Below are 22,646 nucleotides of genomic sequence, written 5' to 3' on the forward strand. Positions count from 1 at the left end.
ATAAATTGGGACTTTGTACAGAGGTTCATTTAGGTGTCATCCACCCAAAGAGCCTCAGACCCGTCCGATACCTTTTTCTCAGAGGCGGGACCTGGGGCATCAACCCGCATGCAATCAGACATGCTCTTCTCTGGGTCCAAAGCGGCTGACCCTGAGTGCAGTGCTTAGCCTCGCATCCTGAGCGTATCATTTTAGCTTTTTATGGTATCCAACCATGCTTGGGGAGAATGTCCTGCTTCAATGGCTGTAAAGGCCTGAATGATCATGGCTGCATCACACTGTTGTGAGACTCTAATCTTGCATATATACCACAGGCAAACCAACACCAGAAGGCCTGCTAACACTCCCATGCCCGCCCATTCCTTCAGATGATTCATGGCTGCAGCAATCCATGTTGATAATCCTGTGGCTATATTTTTAAAGATATTAAAGGCAAAAGAGCAGGAGAAAAAAAATAGATTTGAACATATGTATGGAAGTCAGAGTTTATAGCAATTTGTGATGAGAGTAGCACTAAAGCCACTTCCTAAGTCTTAGCAATATATGTTTTGGAATCATATAACATCCATGCCTGTTAGTAGACGGGATCATGAACACCATCTTGTCCAGCACCACTTTGCAGAAAGATAATGAATCCTACAGACATTAAATGCCTGTTTTAAATCATACCACTAATAATAATTCCAGACTAAAAGAGAGTTCTTCCTGCCCCTTAGGTTGGTGCTATTTTTGTAATATTATTTACAATATGACTTGCTTATGAAGTAAATTTTATATAGTCATATTTTGTAGTAGAGTTCATTTGCATATTCTGTTAGCCTTTGCTACATAATAAGTTGCCTTAAAATTCTATGCCTTAAAATAGCTCTCATGGGGCTGGAGAGATGGCTCAGTGGTTAAGAGCACTGTCTGCTCTTGGAGAGGTCCTGAGTTCAATTCCTGGTAGCCACATGGTGGCTCACAACCATCTATAATGGGATCTGATGCCCTCTCTGACATGCAGGTGTACATGCAGATAGAGCACAGATACATCAAATCAATCAATCAAGTAATTAATTAATTAATCAATCAATCTATCTATCTTTAAAATAAAATAAAGCAACCCTCATGTGTTATTTGCCATGACTTCATGAGTTGCCTGGGGTTAGCTGGGATCACTCCTGTGGCAACGTCAGAGACGGCTTAGCTGAGGCTGGAGAAAATGGGATGTCTACCTTTATGCTGTTTGTTGGTGAAGTTCTAATTCTTCAAGGGTCTAGCCTGACGCTCTTTGTGTAGTAATGAGAACATTCTGGGAGGATGGGAGATGGAAATGAACATGCCTGGACTTCCACGGCATGTTCACCCTTAAATTAATAAAAGGAAGTTTAAAAAGAGTTGAGGCCGAAGGGAAAGGCTCCACCTCTTAAGGCAAAGAGGTTCAGTTGGTGGAGTCACTTTCGTAGTAGTTCTAAGTTATAATTTTAACTCTTCAGCTTTGTACTCAATAGAAAGCAAAAGGCTGTTTATTAAAGGATTCTTAGAAATGTAGTTCAACATAGGAAAAACAAAAATTTGAAAATGAAAATAAATGACTATACTGAAAGAAGCTATATTTTATTACTTTTGTATCCTCTAGGATTTAAAGCAAATATGCTATATTCAGTGCAATTACTGTACAGAATGTTGATGTAGCCGTTAATTTTCTCAGCCTATTATTTTTATCACCACCAGCATCATTTTTATGGATCTTTTTCACATTTTAGGGATTACAAAAAGAGGTAAGTCTGAGGCTAGCCTGGTCTACATAGCCAGCCAAGGATATATGTCGGCACCCTGTCTCTCCCTTCTTCAAAATATATGTGCCATAAATATATGCAATATTTGTCATTTATGTCCTGATAAGGTTGGAAGGGGTGATGGAGTCTGTTTCTGGTGAACTTATCTTTCTTTCTTGCAGTTAAGTAACAATATTGGGACTTTAAAATAATTACTGTGGTGCTGGAGAGATGGCTTAACATTTACAGCTCTTGCAGAATATCCAAGCTTGATTCTAGCACCCACAGTAGGCAGCTCATGACCACCTGTAACTCCAGCCCCAAGGGATCCAACTTCCTCCTTTGGCCTTTGTGGGAACCTGTACACACACACACACACACACACACACACACACACACAATTAAAAGTTTAAAGAAAATCTTTAAAAAAAAAACTGTGCCAGGAAATTAAGTCTTTATCAGCACTAAACTTACTTTCAGGGTTTGAATTTTATTAAAATATATTTCCTCCTATAGTTATTGTGCTCTTTAATATTAAGTTGTCTAAAATTTTACTATCTTTATCAGATACAGTGTATTAAATAAGTTGTGTCTTCCATGTAGTCTTCTTAGATTGATAGAACTCTGAGTACAAATTTGTATTTTAAAAAGTACATTATTATTTTTTTTTCTTTTTTCCTTAGGCACTACAAGGGCTCCCAGGGATGGGGAAGTTCCAGGGGTGGACTATAATTTCATTTCTGTTGAACAGTTCAAAGCACTGGAAGAAAGCGGAGCATTGTTAGAAAGTGGAACGTATGATGGTATGTCCCCAAATATTAAAACTACTTCCAGATGACTAGAACCATTTCAGAAGGGATTTCATCAGTAAATATGATTTTTAAAAAGTTATTTTGGAAGACTAGAGAAATGGATTAACAGTTTAGAGCACGAGCTGCTTCTCTAGAAGATTCGCTTTTGATTTCCAGTATCTACATGACAGCTAGCAACTGTCTGAAACTCCAGTTTTCCGGGATCCAATGCCCTCTTCAGGCCTCCTTGGACCCTGCACACACATGGTGCTCAGATGTGCATGAGGCAAAAGAACTGCATGCATAAAACACAAGTAAATCTCAAGAAATTATTAGAAAACTTTCCTTTTGGTTAGAAGATTCTTTTATTTTAAAATAATTTATTACATTTTTAATTTTATGTACATTGGTTCTGCCTGAATGTATATCTGTGTGAGGGTGTAAGATGCCCTGGAACTGGAGTTAGAGACAGCTGTGAGCTGCCATGTGGGTGCCATGTGGCTGTTCTTCCAGGTCCTCTGAAGAGCAGCCAGTGCTCTTAACTGCTGAGCCATCTCTCCAGCCCTGATAAGAAGATTCTTAATTAACCAATTAGATGGTGTTAGATAATAACCCAAAGCATTATATATTACATTAAAAAGTTCACTGTGAGCAATAAACTAAAACCTAATCCACCTGTCAAGTTTACGTATTTCATAGCAATTTACAGTCATCATCTGGACCCAGTGCTTGTTGATAGCTTTCTCTTCATGGATGGAATCTAAAGTCCATGTACTTTGAAAACCTGTTTATACCATAAAATCTTACAAAAAAATAATGTATAGATTGAGGGATACAGCCAATAATTGATTTTCATATCTGTTTCTTCTTTTCTTCTAACAGTTTGTTCTCCTGAAGTACAAACTTGAGTCAGTTTCAACTTTTAAATGCTTTCATGTTATGTGCTTATTTTTTTTTTATATATATAAATCTAACACACTTTTCCTTGGCAAGCTTATCCACTCCCATAGCATCTTATACTTTTTCATCATGTCTGTTCTGCTTTTACAATTACATCTTTCACAAGTTCTGTGTAGTAATGATAGTGCCTTCACGCTTTATGCTGTCTTTGATGGCTTGAGATGACATTAAACAAATGCCCTCGAGCGCACTCATTCACATTTACGTATGTGCGTATGTGCACATTTTTGTCCAGAAGACATTTCATTTCAGTCACCACATGTGCTCATTTCGTCTTGATGGCACTTTCGCCGCCTCCTTAGCGGCCCTTTAGGTGAGCTCAGGATACTGTTGCGGTTGATTTCCCCCTCCCTGCCCTCTCTCCTTGTTTTTGCCTCTGTTGCTTCCATTCTGCCCCTTGCTACAATGCTGGCCTTCCTCAAGCTCAACTCTGATTTTTCTGGTCATGTCCCTCTCTCCCTCAGAACTTGGAGTCATTTCCTTCCCGCCTATAAACTTTGACCTACTTTTTCTGGCCTTAGCTCACATGAATCATCCATTCATTTAAAAATTGATTTGATCATGTTTTATTTATTTAGCAACCACTTGTCAAGTGCATACTGTGTGCCAAGCCTTGTAAGATACCCAGGAATACTGTGGTGAACAAGATCAAAATGGTATTTGCCTTAATAAATTCTGTATCATAGTAGAGAAGGCAGTCAAAAATTAAATTAAGTGTAAACTGAGGTGCTCTGAAGGAAACAAAACAAGAGATTTTAACAAAAATGGTAGGAGTATCATTTTTGCCAGTGAAGACATGCCAGAGGAATGGGCAAGCTAATTTGTTTTTCCTTTTTTTCTTTTTTTTTTTTTTTTTAAATAACATTTTTATTGATTCTCTGGGATTTTCCCATTATGGACTCCAATCATACTTACTTCCTAGTTCTTCCATATCTGCCAACTCACTCTTGTGACGTGGCCCCACAAAAAGTAAAAATTAAAATAAGAATAAAAATAAAAAAAAACCTAAGTCCAATAAAAATATGGAACGCTTCATGAATTTGCATGTCATCCTTACGCAGGGGCCATGCTCTTCCTGTATTGTTCCAATTTTAGTTATGTGCTGCTGAGGCGAGCGCTTTTTTCACTTTTATTCAAATAGCTTACCTCTTACATTTAACCTTTCTTATTTATTCACTATATGTTTTGTTTATATATGCTCTTATTGTGTCTTGTGTGCATATTTATTATTTACAGGATCTGTGCTCCTTGTCTTATTCTGTTCTTTATTGCTTTTACATATTACTGTAGTTTTCTTTGATTACTCCTTGTTATTACTCCCCTACATATTACATGAATTCATTGCCTTTAATTCTTGCAGTATGTCATCATTTGAATATTGTATTTTATTTCATCATTTTTCTAGTGCTAAACCAAACTTTTTGACCGAGAGAGTGTATTCACTCAGTTTGATGAAGTAGTTTTGGATAGCTGTCTGTCTCCATTCTTCACAGCACAAGGGTTCTTGTTTGATGATCTTGAAAACATAATGGTTCTAGAAGTAGGCCCTGCTTCAGATAGGGGGAAAAGCAAATGTAATTCTGGTCAAGTAGAATGAAACATGTCTGTAGTTCCAGCACTTGGGAGATAGAGGCAGCAAGGTCAGGAGTTCAAGACCAGCCTTGGATAAGATCCTGTTTTCAAAAAGAGAGATCCTAGCATGATGGTGTGCATACCTTTATTCCTAATCCCAGTACTTGGGAGACAGAGGCGCACGCAGAGATAGAGGCAGTGAGGCAGAGAGGCATGGGGGAAGGGAGGCAGAGAAGCAGAGACAGATGGATCTCTGAAAGTTAAGAAACCAGCCTGGTCTACATAGCAAGTTCTAGGCCATCTGGAGCTACATAGTGAGACCCTTTCTCAAAGAGAGAGAAAGGGTTTAGGGGAAAGGAAGGAGACAGAGAGACACACACAGACAGAAACAGACAGCGAGAGAAAATTCTGCTAAATATTGGTTTAAAAAGATAAATCTAATACCTAGAGGGTATGTAAATTACCTGTATTCATATAAGTGACTCTAATATGATCCAGATACTATTATATATAATTTCATGTTTGAAATATTTATTAAAAGTTGATAGTTCTATAAATGAAAAGGCTTTTTTTAATTTAAAAAAACTTTGGGTTTTGGTTTTGGTTTTTGGTTGTCTGATACAGGGTTTCTCTGTGTAGCCTTAGCTTTACTGGACTCGCTTTGTAGAGCAGGCTGGCCTTAAACTCACAGAGATCCGCCTGTCTCTGCCTCCCTGAGTGCTTGGATTACAGGTGTGTGCCACCATGCCCAGCTAAAAGAAAACTTCCTAGATTTAAAAAGAAAATCTGTTTTGCTTGCTTGTATGTAAGCATGTGTACCATGTGTAGGCCGTTACCTGTGGAGACCAAAAGAGGGTGTTGGCTCTCCCAGAGCTGCAGTTATGCATGGGTGTAAGCTACCATGTTGGTGCTAAGAACTTGAACCTGGTCTTGTGTAGGAGAAGCAGCTGTTCTTAACTGCTGAGCCATCTCCCCAGCCCTGGGAAGACCTTTCTTAAAGAAGGAAACTTAAAAAAAAAATTATTGTGAAACCCCCAAACCTATTTAGTAAGTGGATAGCAACTGAACTCCTCATTTTTTTTCCTAATTTTTCCTTTAGAGACATGTTAACTTTTCTACAGTTAGATAACTAAGAATTTACAGTAAAAACGTGTTTCTGTTGACACTATTGTTCCTTAGAAAGCATACACTCTTATTTCTATTTTGATTCAGCCAAAATCCTTGATAGTGTGATTACTGAGCTTTAAAAAGGAAAAATAGCTGGGCGTGGTCCTTTACATCTTTAATTCCAGGAGAGGCACTGGCAAGTGGATCTCTGTGATTGTAAGAACAGCCTGGTCTACACAGTGAGTTCCAGGGCTCCTCAGTGAGGTCCTGTCTATTAAACAAGATAAAATGGGAAAAATTAGATTGTGCTAAAATTTTCCCCGCAATCAAACCTCTGCTTGCATTATTAAGTGTTTTTCTTAGAAAACAGTGAACTAGTTTTTTTCTTTGCCATCCTTATTTACAGATCAGAAAATCTAATCTGTTTTAATATAAATCTTTGTACCCATCTGTGTGGCATAACCCACTTAAAATATGGATTTTGAAACAAAGAAGTTGAGAAGTTTTTTAGTTTGACTTTTTGCACATTGATAGTTGCACTTATAATCAAACTTCCCCAGGATTCACTGTTTTCTCCCTCTAATGTGCAGATTTAAAGTACACCGTGTTAGTTCTTGATTTTTCTTAGTGTTATATGGCCTAACATTCTTTTTTCCTGTCTAGGGGAAAAAAGTTTACTTTCTTAATTTCCGTTACATCAATGGGTATCTTAATTAGCTCTTTTAGAACTAAAAAATTTTATTAAAAAGGTGATATAAGCACAATAAAACAAAAAATGTTTTGCTTTTTAACCATATTTATCTTTTCATAGCAGTAACATAATGATTGAAAAATGACTGTTAAGACAGCTAGACTTGATGAACACTTTCTCATTATGCCTGACTGCCTGACCCATAGGAACTGCATGACAAATTGGAAGTTATTTCATTTGTTTTTATTCTTATCTTGACCAAGTACTGGTACTGGAAAAATCATAGATCCTCAGAAAACCACTGAACTATCTCTTGCTTTTGTGAGTGTACACTAGAATAGAGCTTAACCAATAGAGCTTAATCAGTAAATTATCAGGTAATATAATTAAAATGTACAGAAAACTTTTTAAAATTACACAGCAGCTTATATTTCTATATAAAATAATTCTTAGTGTTTGTATATATATCCTCATTTTAGTAAAATTATTCATTTTATACATTAGAACAAAATCATTTGAGTTAATTTTAACCTTTATTTTTTTTGTGCCTTTCATTCTTGCATAAGAGAATCAATGCATTTATATTTCCAAATTTGTCCCTAATTCAGAACCCATATAAAACAAGTCCTATAGTGATGAATAGTTGATATATATTATCATCAACTTCCTGGCCTTAATATAAATTGTATTAATATGTTAGCTAATACATGACAAGGTTTATAAGAAAGTAGTCCATACGGAGAGTTTTAGCCTCCTTTTAGTCAATGCCAGAGACATTCTCTAATCTTTATTTGTGTAACTTCCTCAGCATTCATGCTTTCAGCTGCCCTCATTTTGTACACCACAGGAAATTTCTATGGCACTCCCAAGCCTCCAGCAGAGCCTAGTCCTTTCCAGCCAGATCCGGTTGATCAGGTCCTCTTTGACAATGAGTTTGACACAGAATCCCAAAGAAAACGAACTACGTCTGTCAGCAAGATGGAAAGGATGGACAGCTCTCTCCCTGAAGAAGAAGAAGATGAGGACAAAGAAGCTGTTAATGGCAGTGGAAGCATTGGTTTGTAAACACATTAACAACTTCTGTTTTTTTTAGAATGGCTTTAACCTTGAATTGAAATAGTAAAGTTTTTCTTGAACTGTATGTTGAGCAGATGATAGGGTTCTAGTTCTGCATGGCAGCTACTTGTGGAACAACCCATATTGCTGTGTATTGTCTAAAAAGAGTTTTCTTAACTTTGATAAATTAATAGTAAGCTATCATTAATGATATGACACTACCTTATCTGAAATACTTGTGATGCTGTGATTTGGTAATCTTACTGGCATAGTTCCTATTTCTCAGTATTAAAACAAAATTGGTTTTATAGTAAGCCTTGAACCTAAAGCACATAGACTTTGGAGGTATGCCAGAAGAAATTATCTGAAAAGTTTGTTACTTACAAATAAGGTTCATATTTTTTTTTAATCTTTTGGCTTGACTTCCATATTTCTCACTGAATGAAAATAAGAAAGAGAGGATGAAGAATCTACTGATTGTTACTGAATAAATTTGTAGTTGCCCCAGAGATTCTTTCACTCAACTGAGAGTAGAACTAGGAAGCCAGAGCTCACAGGGACTTATGTTAGTGTTATTTATTATTATCCATTCTCTTTGGAACAATAGTATGTGGGTTTTATGAAGGCTGTAATTTTTTCAGGAATTTATATTTCTACTAGTGTATCTACTGCACCAGACACAATGCATGGAATAGAGAAGGAGGTAAATCCTGCTCACATCCCTAGATTTGCAACCCATCGCTATATGATCCCAAATATCTTCATTTTCCTTTATCACCTATTAAGTTTTTCTTTGTATGTGCTTATTGCCTTACATGATCATTGTTTATTTTCCCCCTCCAGCAAGCGAGTTCTGGGTATTGTTCTAACTTCTGAATTCTTATATTTAATGTTAAATGAGTTAGCCAATGCATTTAGATGTCAAGAAAAAAGAATGTCTTTTAAGAGGTTTAGAATTAAAAGCTTGGAATTATGTTGAGAAAATAGTATAGATCATTTAGTTGCCATTGCTTTTGTCTGATATAATTATTTTCCCCAAGTATAACTCACTTCCAGATTGATTTCTACATTGGATACCTTTACATCTCTATTACATATTCTGCAAGGAAAGTAAACCAGAAATTTCATTTGTTCGTTCAACAAATAGTTATTGAACATCTGCTGGGCTACTAAGTGCTAGCCATGTTTCCAAATGCCAGGAATAAAGTAGTGAACACAACAGAACAAAGTCCTGTTCTCATGGAGCTTACTTTCTGATGAGAAAGTCATGCCTGGATAAATAACATGTAGCGTGTGTTTGATGACGCCAAGCAAGGCTTGTGAGGAGGTAGAGAGAAAGTAGAGGGAGTCAACTGCAGTTTTAGGTAAAGTGACAGAAAAGACTTGAACCAAATGAGTAAACTCCAACTACCTGAAAAAAAAAAGCGTATTCCTAACAGAGGTGACTGCAAGTTAAGATGCCTGAAATGCTCGTATGCCTGGAACATTTAGACAGCAGCAAAGAAGCCAGGGTGTTTGGTCATGGTGTGGCTTGAACAGCTTGATGGAAAGTAAAAGAATACAATAGTGACCGATGAGGTCAGTCAGTAATGCTAGGGAAAGGAGAATGAATACATGTTACATAGTTCTAGAGGCCTTGACAGGATTTGGGTTTATTCTGAGATGTGAGGTCACAGTTGCATTTTGAGAAGAGGAATATATAACAGGTTTTAATGGGCTCATTTGGCTCCTTTATTGAAAATAGGCAGTAGGAGGGTGCGGGTGTGAATAGGGATAGCAATCAGGAAGCTACTCCATGTAGAAGGAAGAAAGTAACCAATTTTGTTAGATGCTATTGATAGTTCAAATGAGCTATAGTCTCAGACTTAGTCATTGAATTTAGTCATGTGTAGAACATTGGTAATCTTGGTAAGTATAGTTTTATTAATGAAAGCTCAGAAGCCTTGATAGGGTGAGGTCTATAGAGAAATCGAAGAGTGGAAGTGAAGGTAGCAAATGTAAACTGTCTAAAGGAGGTTTGGCATAGAGTGGAAAAAATAAGGGCCTCGTCAGGAGAATGGAGAAGTGACATGTTTTTATGTGGATAGATACGATCTAAGAGATAGGGAAGACTGGTGGTCTCAGAAGAAGAGTGGCTGAAGGTAGGAAATAGGCAGGTGCTGTTTATAGTTGGAGGGTCAGCCTTCAGAAGGAACACAGACTACTTTTTAGTAGTAATAAGTGGTAGTGGGTGAAGGGGCTGTGTCTGTTGAATGATGGGAGTTTTTATAGTTCTCTTGTGCTTGTACTTGCTTCTGTTTTATCCATGAAATAAGCAACAAGGTCATCATAAGATACGGGATGAGAAAAAATGTAGCTCAGTAGTCCTCTGTAATCTGTAGCCCCCACTTTCTCCAGTTTCTATTACTCACAACCAAAAGTGGTCTAAAAATATTACTGTACAGTACAATATTTTGGGAGAGCGAGAAGAGAGACTACATTTGCATAACTTCTAGGACAGGATATTGTTATTATAACTGTTATATTTTAGTTATTGCTGTTAATCTCTCAGTAAGTAGCAAGATTAATAAATTGTGTGACTAGATTTATTCAAGGGATGACTAGAGCTGGTACCAGAGGCTTTTCCTCAGATTCTCTAGGACAGAGGCATTGCTTATAAAAATAATGAAAATGATAGAGTGTAACATGTAGGTTCTAGGAACATGTTTTCTGTTCGTTACTCCCCAGACAATAACCAAGTCTTAGTTTACACACCTATGTTATAGACAGTAGGACTCCAAAAGGATTTTAGTATTAACAGGGTTTTATTTAACTTTAAAAAAATCATTATTTAAAAACCTTAAAAAATGTACAAACCTGGCTAGGATAGCAGGCAAAAGGATGGGCTGCTTAGATTCAAATCCTGGCTTTGCTGTTTAATGGCTGTGTGACCTGAATAACGTAACCTCTGTGGCATGGTTTTCTCAATCTGTAAAATGATGGTGATATAATAGAGTTGCTATGAGGATTCTGAATTAGTATATGGTAAGCACTTAAAATAGAGTTTGGCACATGAAAGGTCTGTGTAAGTACTGTGCTGCTGAGATTACTTCTTAATTGATTCCAATGGTATTTTTTGTTGCTTTCCCAGACTGGCAGCAGGGGAGTAGAGTTTATTTTAGTTAGAAAATGAAGAAAACCGGAGTTTGTTTATTTATTTGAAAACTAATAAAGAAAATGAACACAATAAACAAAATTTACAGTATTTAGTTGCAATGTTATATATACATTGATGTATGCACTTGGCATTTTGTTCGAGAAAACAAGTAAACTTTATCTACCCTTTATGCTCTTCTGTTTCCAACAATGACAGAAACCAGAGAAATCCACTCTGAGTCATCTGACTGCTGGATGAAGACAGTTCCAAGTTATAACCAAACAAATAGCTCCATGGACTTTAGAAATTATATGGTGAGGGACGAGAATCTGGAACCACTGCCCAAAAATTGGGAAATGGCCTACACTGACACAGGAGTGATCTACTTCATTGAGTAAGCAGATGTCTGTCTTTCTTCCAGCATTCCCTGTCACTATGAAAATAAACTGAAATTTTTTTTTAAACCTTAGTTTGATTACTCATGCCAATACCTCAAAGCTTTCACTTGTTTTTTTGTTTGTTTTATTTTGTTTTTTTAATATTTACCATTTAAGTTGATACTTAATTCAATTATTTCCTTGAAGGACATCTCCCTCCTCCTCAACTTAATAATATTAAGTAATATAGTATATTTGGCCTCTGGGGTGTGTGTACATTGAGGCCAGAGGTCGACACGTGTATATACACTCACTCATAAGTGGTTATGAGACATATAATATAGGGTAAAATTACTAAAATATATACTCCTAAAGAAGCTAAAAAACAAGGAAGACCCTAGGGATAATACTCAATCCTCATTTGAAAGGACCAATGCGATAAGACATCAGAAGCAGAAGACAGGGAACAGGACAGGAGCCTACCACAGACAGCCTCTGAAAGTGTCAACTAATTGAGGTATCGAAGCAGAGGCTGAGACTCATAGCCAAACTCTGGGTAGAATGCATGGAATTTTATGAAAGAAGGGGAAGATAGAAAGATCTGGAGGGGACAGGAGCTCCAAGAGGAGACCAACAAAGCCAAAAATTCTGAGCCCTGGGACCCCTCAAGAGAATGATACCCCAACCAAGGATAATGCAAGGAGAGGACCTAAACCCCGGGTTCAGATGTAGCCTATAGACTCAGTCTCCAAGTGAGGTCCCTAGTAAGGAGAGCAGGGCTTTTCTCTGGCATGAACTCAGTGCAGGCTCTCTGATCACCACCCCCTGAGGGGGTACAGCCTTGCCAGGCCACAGAGGAAGACAATGCAAACAGTCATGATGAGACCTGATAGGCTAGGGCCAAATAGAAGGCGAGGAGGACCTCGCCTATCAGTGGTCAAGGGAAGGAGCATAGGGGGAAAAAGAGGGAGGGTGAATTTGGGAGGAGATGAGGGAGGGGGCCACAGCCAGGATACAAATTGAATAAGTTGTAATAAGAGAATTCTCTTACCAAAAAAAACATGTAGGTAGATTGCCCAATTTAATGAGCATTTCAGGAATTACATGAAGAGCTAGGTGTGGTAATGCACACCTTTAATCCCGGTACTTGGGAGGCAGAGACTAAGGATTTCTGTGACTTTATGGCACTAGACTAGACAGTCTAGTCTACATGGCAAGTTTCAGGTCGGCCAGAGCTACCTCATGAAACTCTGTCTCTGGCCAACCAACAAATAAAATGATCATTATGGAGAGAAGCATAACATTATCTGAGCTAAGTATTTTCAGTCCTAAAGGTTGGAGGTGTTGTATTGAGATAATAGGAAATACAGTAAGAAATACCACTGATCCTTAAAGTAATTGGTACAATAGAAGCCTATAAATAGGAAACTTTTAATGGAAAGTATTAATATAATATTCTTAGAGGTACCGAATACCACATAATTAGATCAGCCAAAAATTGAATTTTGTTTGCTCCAGAGAATGTTATGCAAATAATTTATTCAAATTTCATTATGAAGAATTTTTATATTCCTATGCACCTGTAAGTCTAATCTTTAAAACAATTTGTTTAGGAGTAGAATATTAATGTAGTGAAGCTACAAAATGTAATAAGTAACAGTGAAAATTCTGAGGTCTGGATACCATACTCAAATGATTTGTCTTTCTCTGTCTCTGTCTGTCTATCTGTGTCCCTGTGTCTCACTGTCTCACCTCCTCCTTTCCTCCCTCTCAACCCCTTTCTCATTAGTTAAGGCTCAGGACTTCATTCTTCTCCATCAGACAGTCTTACGGATGAGCATTTTGTTCTTCCAAGTCAGGAGTCTAGTACTTAAAAGACAGATTTTAAGAACACGGTCTTTACCACATACAGTACATTCTCATGCATACATCCATGTAAACACCAGTGGACAGGTGTACACAAAACAGAACAACCACATATACTCTTATCCGGGCAATTGAAGAGATTTTCAAGGACAGTTTATAACTACACCCTAACGTATGGGGGAATTTATAAAAGGATGTCTTTATACTTAAATATGTTAAAGACCTAAACAATGAAAATTGAAACTAGGGGCTAGAGAATGATGGCTCCGCACTCAAGAGTGCTTACTGTGCTTCCAGAGGACCCAGGTTCAGTTCCCAGCGCCCATGTCATACAGCTCACAACCACGGGCAATTCCAGTTTCTGAGAATCTGATGCCCTTTGGCTTCCTTGGACACCAAGCAAGAATGGGGTAAATGTAGACTTGTACAGGTCCACACTCATGCATATAAAATAAAAATAAATTCATGGGGGCAGAGAGATGGCTCAGTGGTTAAGAGCACTGTGTGTTCTTCCAAAGGACCCAGGTTCAATTCCCAGCACCCACCTGGCAGCTCACAACTGTCTGTAATGCCAATGCCAAGGGATCTGACACCTTCACACTAATGCACATAAAATAAAAATTAAATAATAAAAAAGAGTGATAAATAAATAAATTAATTAATTTTCCAAAAAGAATTGAAACTAAACTACTAAATGAAAATACAGGGAGAAATTCTGTGACATTAGATTTAACAAAGACTTTCTGATATGACAACAAAAGCAACAAAAAACAAGGGAGGCTATAAAGTTAAAATGTCTCCATGAAGCGGTCAGTGAGTAAAAAGACAACCTATACAATAGGAGAAAAATTTCCAAACCATATATTGAATAAAGAGGGGTTTTGTTTTGTTTTTTTTTTGTATTTTGAGGCAGGGTTCCTTTGTGTAGCTTTAGCTGTACTGGAGTTTACACTGTAGACGAGGCTGTCCTCGAACTCACAGAGATCCACCTACCTCTGCCTCCCAGAGTGCTGTGATTACAGGTGTGTGCCACCATGCCTGGCTTGAATAAAGAGTTTTTAATACAGAATACAGGTGAATATTTACTGATAGGTTAGCATTTTGTTTCTGTAGCTAATATGGCAGATCTGTGTTAACTACTTGTTTTAAAGTATATAATTGTACCACATTTTCTGTTTCCATTTTCAGTTGAGGGACATCTAGGTTGTGTCCAGGATCCGGGTATTGCGAATAAAGCTGTTACAAACATGGTTGAGCCAATGTCCTTGTTGTTTACTTGAGCATATATTGGATATATGCCTAAGAGTGGTATAACTGGATCTTGAAGTAACACTATCCCTAATTTTCTGAGAAAACACCAACTTGCTCTCCAAAGTGTTTACACAAGTTTACATTCCCACTAGCAATGGAGGAAGGTTTCCCTTTCCTCACATCCTCTCCAACATGTGTTGTCATGAGTTTTTTATATTAGCCATTCTGATGGGTGTAAGATGAAATCTCAGGGTTGTTTTGGTTTATATTTTCCTGTTGACTAAGGACATTGACCATTTCTTTGTTTCTCTGCCATCCAATATTCCTCTATTGAGAATTCTGTTGAGTTCTGTACCCCATTTTTAAATTGGGTTACTTGATTTGTTGCTTTTTAACTTCTTGAGTTCTTTATATATTCTCTGTCAGATATAGGGTTGATGAAGATCCTTTCCCAGTCTGTAGTCTGTCATGGAATACTACTACAATTAAAATACTACAATTAAATACAACTAAATACTACAATTAAAAACAAGGAAATCATGAAATTTGCAGGCAGATGGTGGGAACTAGAAAAGATCATCCTGAGTGAGGTATCCCAGAAGCAGAAAGACACACATATTATATACTCATTTATAAGTTGATATTAGACATATAATATAGGAATAAACATACTAAAATCTGTACACCTAAAGAAACTAAGCAAAAAGAGGACCCTGGGTAAGATGCTCAGTCCTCATTCAGAAAGGCAAAAAGGATAGACATCGGAAGAGGGAGAAAACAGGGAACAGGACAGTAGCCTACTACAGAGGGCCTCTGAAAGACTACTCAGCAGGGTATCGAAGCAGATGCTGAGACTCATAGCCAAACTTTGGGCAGAGTGCAGGGAATCTTGTGGAAAAAAAAAGGGGGGGGGGGAGGGAGGAGATAGAAATACCTGGAGAGGACAGGAGCTCCAAAAGAAGAGCAACAGAACCAAAAAATTTGGGCACAGAGGTTTTTTCTGAACCTGTGAAAAGAATATTAATGTAGGTCCGGAAAGTTCAGCTTTTACAAGTATGGAATAGCTCCTGTGAGTACCGCTTTACTTCTTGGGGATATTGTGTAAAACTTAGCAGATCACCTGTATTTACTAATATAGCAATAAAATTTGCATTGCTATATTCAAAGTCAGCCTTTTCTCAAGTAGAAATTGAGTTTGGTTTAGGAAGATATTTCCATTGCTTTTTTGTTTTTTTCCTAAACATTTGTATTTTCTTAGGTATACAGGAGTTGTGATCTTTCATTTTACTAAATTTCATTCCACTGGTTTTACTTTAGGGATACTCTCTCTATGTCAGAATGTACTTATAAAATACTCACACGTTTTCCTACACTAATGGTTAAGTATACACACAAAAAAGTGTCTCTGCTATGGTCTGCCAACTAGCATCATACCCAAAAATAGTAGTGGACTTTGCAAGGGCTCGAGAGGGTTAGAAAGGACATGGGGAAGGCTTCAGCTTTGTAACCATTTCTTTTCATAAAATGGACGAGGAAAGAGAACTTCATACCATTTTGTTCATTGGTCTTCAATAATTGACATTATGTTGACTTCCTATATTTTCTGTAACACTTTTTTTTCTAACATCCCTGTGTTTCAAGGAATTTTCCATTATGTGTGCATGTGTGTGTGTGTGCATGTGTGTGCACACGTGGTGCAAGTATATGCGTGGAGGTTCAGGGGTACTGTATATGTGTGCTATGAAAGTGGAGGACAATCTTAGAAATAATTCTCCGGAACACTGTCTGCCTCTTGATACATGATCTCTCGCTGGAACATGGCACTTGCCAGTTAGGCTAACTGGTGAGCCCCCCAAACTCCATCTGTCTCTGCCTCCCAGTGCTAGTACAAGTATGTGTCACCAAGATAGGACTCAGGTCTTCATGCTAACAGAGCAAGCATTTACTGACTGAGCTATTTCCCTAGTCCTTTTTCAGGAACGTTTAACACTGATTGTTTTCTCTGCAGTTTAATAGTTTTAGCAGCACTGTCTTACGTGATGGTGTGGCCTGAAGCTGACAACTGTGGCCTATAATGAAATTAAACACATTGTTCTTTTCAGCAGTTTTGGCCTACTTCATAGAAAGGAGCAATGGCATGCTCTTTCTGCTCTGTTGCACCTTTTTTTTGTTTGTTATATGTGATCTATGTTGATGAAAGAAAAAAACAGTTTTATAGAATGATGTTTAACCAAAGCCAGCATTTTTCACTGCTATGTTGCAGAAACAGCCATTTTAAAACTTGCAAATTTTATCTTATTTTAAAGAGTCTCTGTAAGAACAGAAGCTTTGATATTTGCCTGTATGTTTTTCAGCCCCCAACACTGTACATACAAATCACATATACTAAAAAAAGAATTTGCAGTACTTTTTCACAAAAGAAAGGAGGGAATTCCTACCACAAGCCAACATGATTTTTAGATCAGCTTTGCCAGTTAGCAATACACAATATGAGGGCTATGTGCCCACACTCTGAAAATTTGTTTTCATGCTTAAATAAGTTTATCATTCTGTGCTTGGCCTTTGATCTTGTATCTAAACTCTTCATTCTCAAATTTGTACCTCTAGAATGCCTTTCCGAGCAATGGATTGAGAACAATAGGATTACTGAGTCTGTAGTATCCAAATGGAGCATTAGGAGATATTCTAATGTCATATGCTTTTTAGTTATTTTGAATCTCTGCTCTTGAAATACTTTCTCCCTCTTTGTTTCACTATTTCTAACTGAGATCTTTATTCCACAGTCATAACACCAAGACAACCACCTGGTTGGATCCTCGCCTCTGCAAGAAAGCCAAAGCCCCTGAAGACTGTGAAGATGGAGGTAGATATTCAGAGACCTTTCATGCTAGACTCATTCTCTTAATCCTTCCTTACTCTTCTTAATTACATAATTAGTTTTCTGAAACCCTAAGCAAATAATGATATTCATAAGCACACAAGCAGTGGATTATAATCATAATTAGCTGGTGGTAGTAATTATGTTATTATAGATAATTTTATAAGCTTTTTACCTCCTCTTAAAAGAGAAAAATGCCTCTGCTGCTTTTAAATCTATATCCTAAAGTCAAACTTTAAAAATTTTAAATATTGAGTAAATTAGGCACAGCTTCATTATGTCTGATGTAAAGCATGGCCACAAAATTTGAAGACTTGCTCTACAGTAATCAAGACAGTGTCAGGCTTACATAAGGACACATAGATCAGTGTAACAAAATAGAGGGTCCAGAAACAGTTTGACACATATCTAGTCATTTGAATTACAGTTTGCCAAGAATCAATTCACTGAGGAAATGAAAGCATCTTTAACAAATAGTGCTGGAACAAGTTGACACTGTGAACATAAGACCCTGGGTTCCATCACTAGTACTACAAAATATATAAATTATACAAAAAAGAACATTCTGGAAAAGCAAACTTCATCTGTACCTCATTTCCTACACAAAAATTAATTTGAGATAAATTTAAAGTGCAATCACAAAGCTAAACTGTAAAACTTTTGGAAGAAAAACTGTAAAACTTTTGGCGAGTGTACTCATGATATGGGAACCAGCAGTTTCTCCACAAGCTATGAAAAGTAAGACTAGAAGCAAATTGATGGTTTGTGCTTAATTTAAAAAATTTAAATGTTCACAGGGATGTAAAGTGAATAAAAAAAATTTAAGTGTTCATTAAAATATACCATTAAAAAATGAGTAAGTCAAACCAAGCCTGGTTTGCACAGGATTATGATTCCATAATTCTAATTCTAATTCTAATTGAGGCTGAGGCAGAAGGATTACAAGTTTAAGACCAGTCTGGGAAACATAGTGAGATACTGTGTAAAACTTTGAAAATATATTTAAAGGGTCAGTGGTAGAACACTTGTGGAGCCCTGAGAAAAGGAGATGAGATAAAAGAATTAATAGACCAAATCACAGATTTTACAGTAGGTATTTAACAGGGAAACTATGATAAGAATCTAGAAAGAACTTTGAGGACTTTTAAAACTTTATGTGTTCGGTGTTTGGTATGTCTTGTATACCACTTGCATGCATTACCTACGTAGGCCAGAAAAGTGCAGAAGGTCTCCTGGAACTACAACTATAGAAGGTTGTGAGGCACCATGTGGGTGCTGGGAACCAAACAGGGGTCCTCTGCAAGAGCAGCCAGTGCTCCATCCTCCATAAAGAGCAACCCGATTAAAAATAGACAACATACATGCATAAACATTTTACCAAAGGAAGTATACAAATAACCAATATACACATGGAAAAGATGCTGAAAAACATTTATTCGAGTAGTTTGCTATCACAACCCACTGGAATGACTACAAGAATACAAAATGTAACAATCAATGTGGGTACATATGGAGAGAAATAGTAGCCTTGTCATGTTAATGTGCAGATTGTAAAGTGATACAGACATCTTGGAAACTGATTTTTCAGTAAACATACATTTGTTCACCATATGATTTAGCAATTTTATTCCTGTGTATCCACCCAATAGGAAGGAAATGTGTGTGTGTGTGAGTGAGAGAGAGAGAAAGTACAGGAAGACCTAGAGGCAAGTATAGTAAACATTGTTAATGGATACACCCAAAGTGGAAACAGTCCAAATAGATAGTATGCACACTGCGTTACAACCCACAGCTCAATGGTTCTTGGCAGTGAAGATAGATATTTTTATCTATGTATGTGTTTGCATATGTGCATGTATGTGTGTGTGTATAAACTGCATTGACCAAAGTGAATAAAGAAAAAGATTAAGACATAAAAGACCAGATTACACTACTCCCTATGTAAGAGAATAATGAAATCTAGGGAAACATAAGAAAAAAAAAGGTTTGGTGTCACATAGAGAAGAGAATGGGAATAGAGGGTGTTTGTAAATTGTATAAGACTGATAAAAATATGTGGATTCCAAAACTGGTGAGTTACTAAACACTGTAATCCATCTCCAGTTGATACCCACTTTCAAAGGAAAAAATGATTTTCTCCAGTGGCATCTCATTGGACATATTATGGATAGGCCATACGCCTAGCAGTAGATGGCCAACACACAAAACAAAATCAATGGTATTTTTGTAGACTTTTTGTCTCCTGTTGCTTTGCTTGAACATTTTTTATTTTACTTGTCTTTTACTTGGTTTCTGGTTTTGTGTTTTACTTGGTTTCTGGTTTTGTGTTTTTATAAAGTTTGCTTTTGTGTGTTAATGTCTATGTGTTTCTTCTAGTTTTTCTTTGTTTTTTTCTCTTTTATTTTTCTCACAGAATTTATCCTGAATAGAGTTTTCTCTTTGTCTATTTCTCTCAGTTTCTCCCGTATCTCCTCCCATTCAGATCCATCCCTTTTTTGTGTCTCAGTAGAAACAAATAGGCTTCTAAGGAATAATAACAAAATAAAATATAATAAAATAAAGCTAACATATCAGAATTGGACTAAACAGAAGCAGAAGAGCCTAAGAGAAGCCACAGAAATAAAGAACCAATCACTTGTTTGCACACCCAAGAATCCCATAAAAACACTAAACTGAAAGCTATAACATGTATGCAAAGGCTCTCTAATGTAAGAGAAGAGAAAAAAATAAAAACTAATATAAAAACAACCACCAAAATAGTAAAAGGAAAAGCCCTGACTCACTGTAAGACAAGAAGTGTGCAACGATGCCATTGAGTTCATTTTTTGTTGGCTGTCTGCTGAGCATGCAGCCTACCCTTAGGAGTAGTTTGTCTCTTTACTGAGACTCCCTTGGAGGGAGATGGCCTCTGGGTTAGCGTAGCTTCTGGGCTAGTGAGGTGTCCACCTCTCCTCTCAGCTTTAGGACCCCATCTGGTATAGACCGGTGCAGGCCCTGTGCACGCCGTGTCAGACTCTGAGTTCACATGTGGGTCAATCATGTTGATTTAGAGGGCCTTGTTTTCTTGGTGTCCTCTATCCCCTCTGGCTCTTAAACTCTCCTGCCTCTCCTTCCATGGGATTCCCGGAGCCTTGAGGAGAAGGATTTGATGGAGACATCCCATTTAGGGCTGAGTGTTCAAAGGTTTCTCACTCTCTGCATAATGCCTGGTTGTGGGCTCTGTATGTGCTCCCATCTGCTTCAGGGAGACACTTCTTTCTGTATGGCTAAGTAAGACACTGATCTGTGAGCAAATACTATTAGGATTCATCGTAATGCCTTTTTTTTTTTTTTTTTTTTTTTTTTTAGACCAATAGTGTTTGTTTTTACCCTAGGTCCCTGGGCTCTCTAGTTTCAGCTTGTTGGTCACCTGAGCGTGTCAGGTATGGGTTCTATCTCAGGAAGTGGGCCTCTAGCCAAATCAGATATTTGCCGCTTACTCCTACAGCGAGTTTGTGCCACCATTGTACTAGCACGTCTTGCAGGCTGGACACTTTCATAGATCCAAGGATTTGTGGCTCAGTTGGTGTTTTCATTTCTCCTTCGTTAGCATGCAGAGTGTCTTCCTGTATCAAAGATGATAACACATGGGGTGAAGGCTCTCTGCAGGCACCAGCTCAACATCTCCATGTTGAGTGAGTTGTGTAGGTGTTGTCTTGAGAAATGGGGTCTTGCCATCAGTTTGTGGAAAGCAAAGTCTAGGTCATTTGTGGTTCCTGTAGGACCCCTTTGGCTTTCAACTTAATTAGATGTACCCCAATCCTGGTACTGGAAGCTTCATTTGGTGACAGGAGATGGCCAGTTTGGGCTCTGTCTCTTCCATTATTTAGTGATTTCATTTAGATCACTTTAGGTGTGTATATATTTTAGGAAGCTTCTACGGTATTAGGTTTCCATACTATCCCTCAAATGGCCCTTAGTTTTGCCTGTCTCTTCCTATATTTACTCCATTGTTCTCCTCATCCCTCCTCCTCTCCACCTGTTCCAATACCTCTCTCTCCCTAATCCATCCAAAACTAACTATTGTATTTACCTTTCCTAGGGCTTCTGTCATCCCCTCCTCAAGTTCCTTATTCTGGACCTAAGCTCTGTGGCACTACAGATTGTAACTTGGTTATTGATTTAACAACTAATATCTACATATAAATGAATACATACCATATTTGTCTTTCTGGATCTGATTGCCTCACTCAGGATGATATTAGCCATTCTGCTAGGTGTAAGATGAACTCTCAAAGTTGTTATGATTTACATTTCCCTAATGACTAAGGATTTTAAACATGCCTTTAAGTTTCTCAGCCATTTGAATTTTTTCTGTTGAGAATTCTCTGTTCATATCTTTATCCCATTTTAAATTGGGTTAGTTGGCTTCTTGAAATTTAGTTTTTGAGTTCTTGATATATTTAGGATATTAGCCCTCTATAGGATAGAGAGTTGGTAAAAATCTTTTCCTATTCTATAAGCTGTCACTTTGTTCAAACAATGGTGTCCTTTGCCATACAGAAGCTTCTCAGTTTTATGAGGTTCCATAATTGTTGATTTAGTGCCAGGATTCAGAAAGTCTTTTTCTGTGCCAATGAATTCAAGGTTATTCCCCACTTTATCGTCTGTCAGGTTCAATGTATCTGCTTTCATGTCGAGGTCTTTAATCCATTTGGAGTTGAGTTTTGTACAGGGTGAAAGGTATGGATCTATTTCAATTGTTCTACATGCAGCCATCTAGTTTGACCAGAACCATTTGTAAAAGATACTCTTTTTTTTTTTTTTCAGTGTGTATTTTTGGCTTCTTTATCAAAATTCAGGTGTACACAGGTGTGTGGATTTATGTCTGGGTCTTCAGTTTGATTCTATTGCTCAACATGTCTGTTTTTGTGCCAATATCGTGTTGTTTTTACTATAGTTCTGTTTACATCTTGAAAAAAAGGGAGTGGCACCTCCAGCAGTTATTTTACTATTTAGGATTGTTTTTAGCAATGCTGGGCTGGGCTGTTTTTGTTTTGTTTTTTGTTGTTGTTCATGTGGTGTTTTTGTTTATTCTGGTGTATGTGTTTTCTTAGGAGGCTGAAGATTGTCTTTTAAAAATCTATGAAGAATTTTGATGGGGATTTCATTGAATCTATAGATTATTTTTGGTAGGATGGCCATTTTTATTATAATAATCCTAC

At 37.3% G+C, this 22,646-nt stretch overlaps 1 protein-coding gene and 1 non-coding gene across 3 annotated transcripts in view; one reads left to right on the forward strand and one right to left on the reverse strand.

Annotated features, from left to right (window-relative positions):
• Magi3 (membrane associated guanylate kinase, WW and PDZ domain containing 3) overlaps positions 1-22,646 on the forward strand; it is a 200,777-nt gene that overhangs the window by 114,957 nt on the left and 63,174 nt on the right. For both annotated transcript variants that reach the window (XM_060392945.1, XM_060392944.1), the window contains exons 3-6: positions 2,441-2,560; positions 7,726-7,935; positions 11,287-11,464; positions 17,348-17,427. In XM_060392945.1, the coding sequence (XP_060248928.1) occupies positions 2,441-2,560; positions 7,726-7,935; positions 11,287-11,464; positions 17,348-17,427 (588 nt within the window). The remainder of the gene's footprint in view (positions 1-2,440; positions 2,561-7,725; positions 7,936-11,286; positions 11,465-17,347; positions 17,428-22,646) is intronic.
• On the reverse strand, positions 4,525-4,626 carry LOC132646131 (U6 spliceosomal RNA). The gene has a single exon (XR_009584262.1). It is a non-coding gene; the product is annotated as a U6 spliceosomal RNA (small nuclear RNA).

This window comes from Meriones unguiculatus, chromosome 10 (genome assembly GCF_030254825.1).
Source record: "Meriones unguiculatus strain TT.TT164.6M chromosome 10, Bangor_MerUng_6.1, whole genome shotgun sequence".
In the NCBI taxonomy this organism is placed as follows: Eukaryota; Metazoa; Chordata; class Mammalia; order Rodentia; family Muridae; genus Meriones; species Meriones unguiculatus.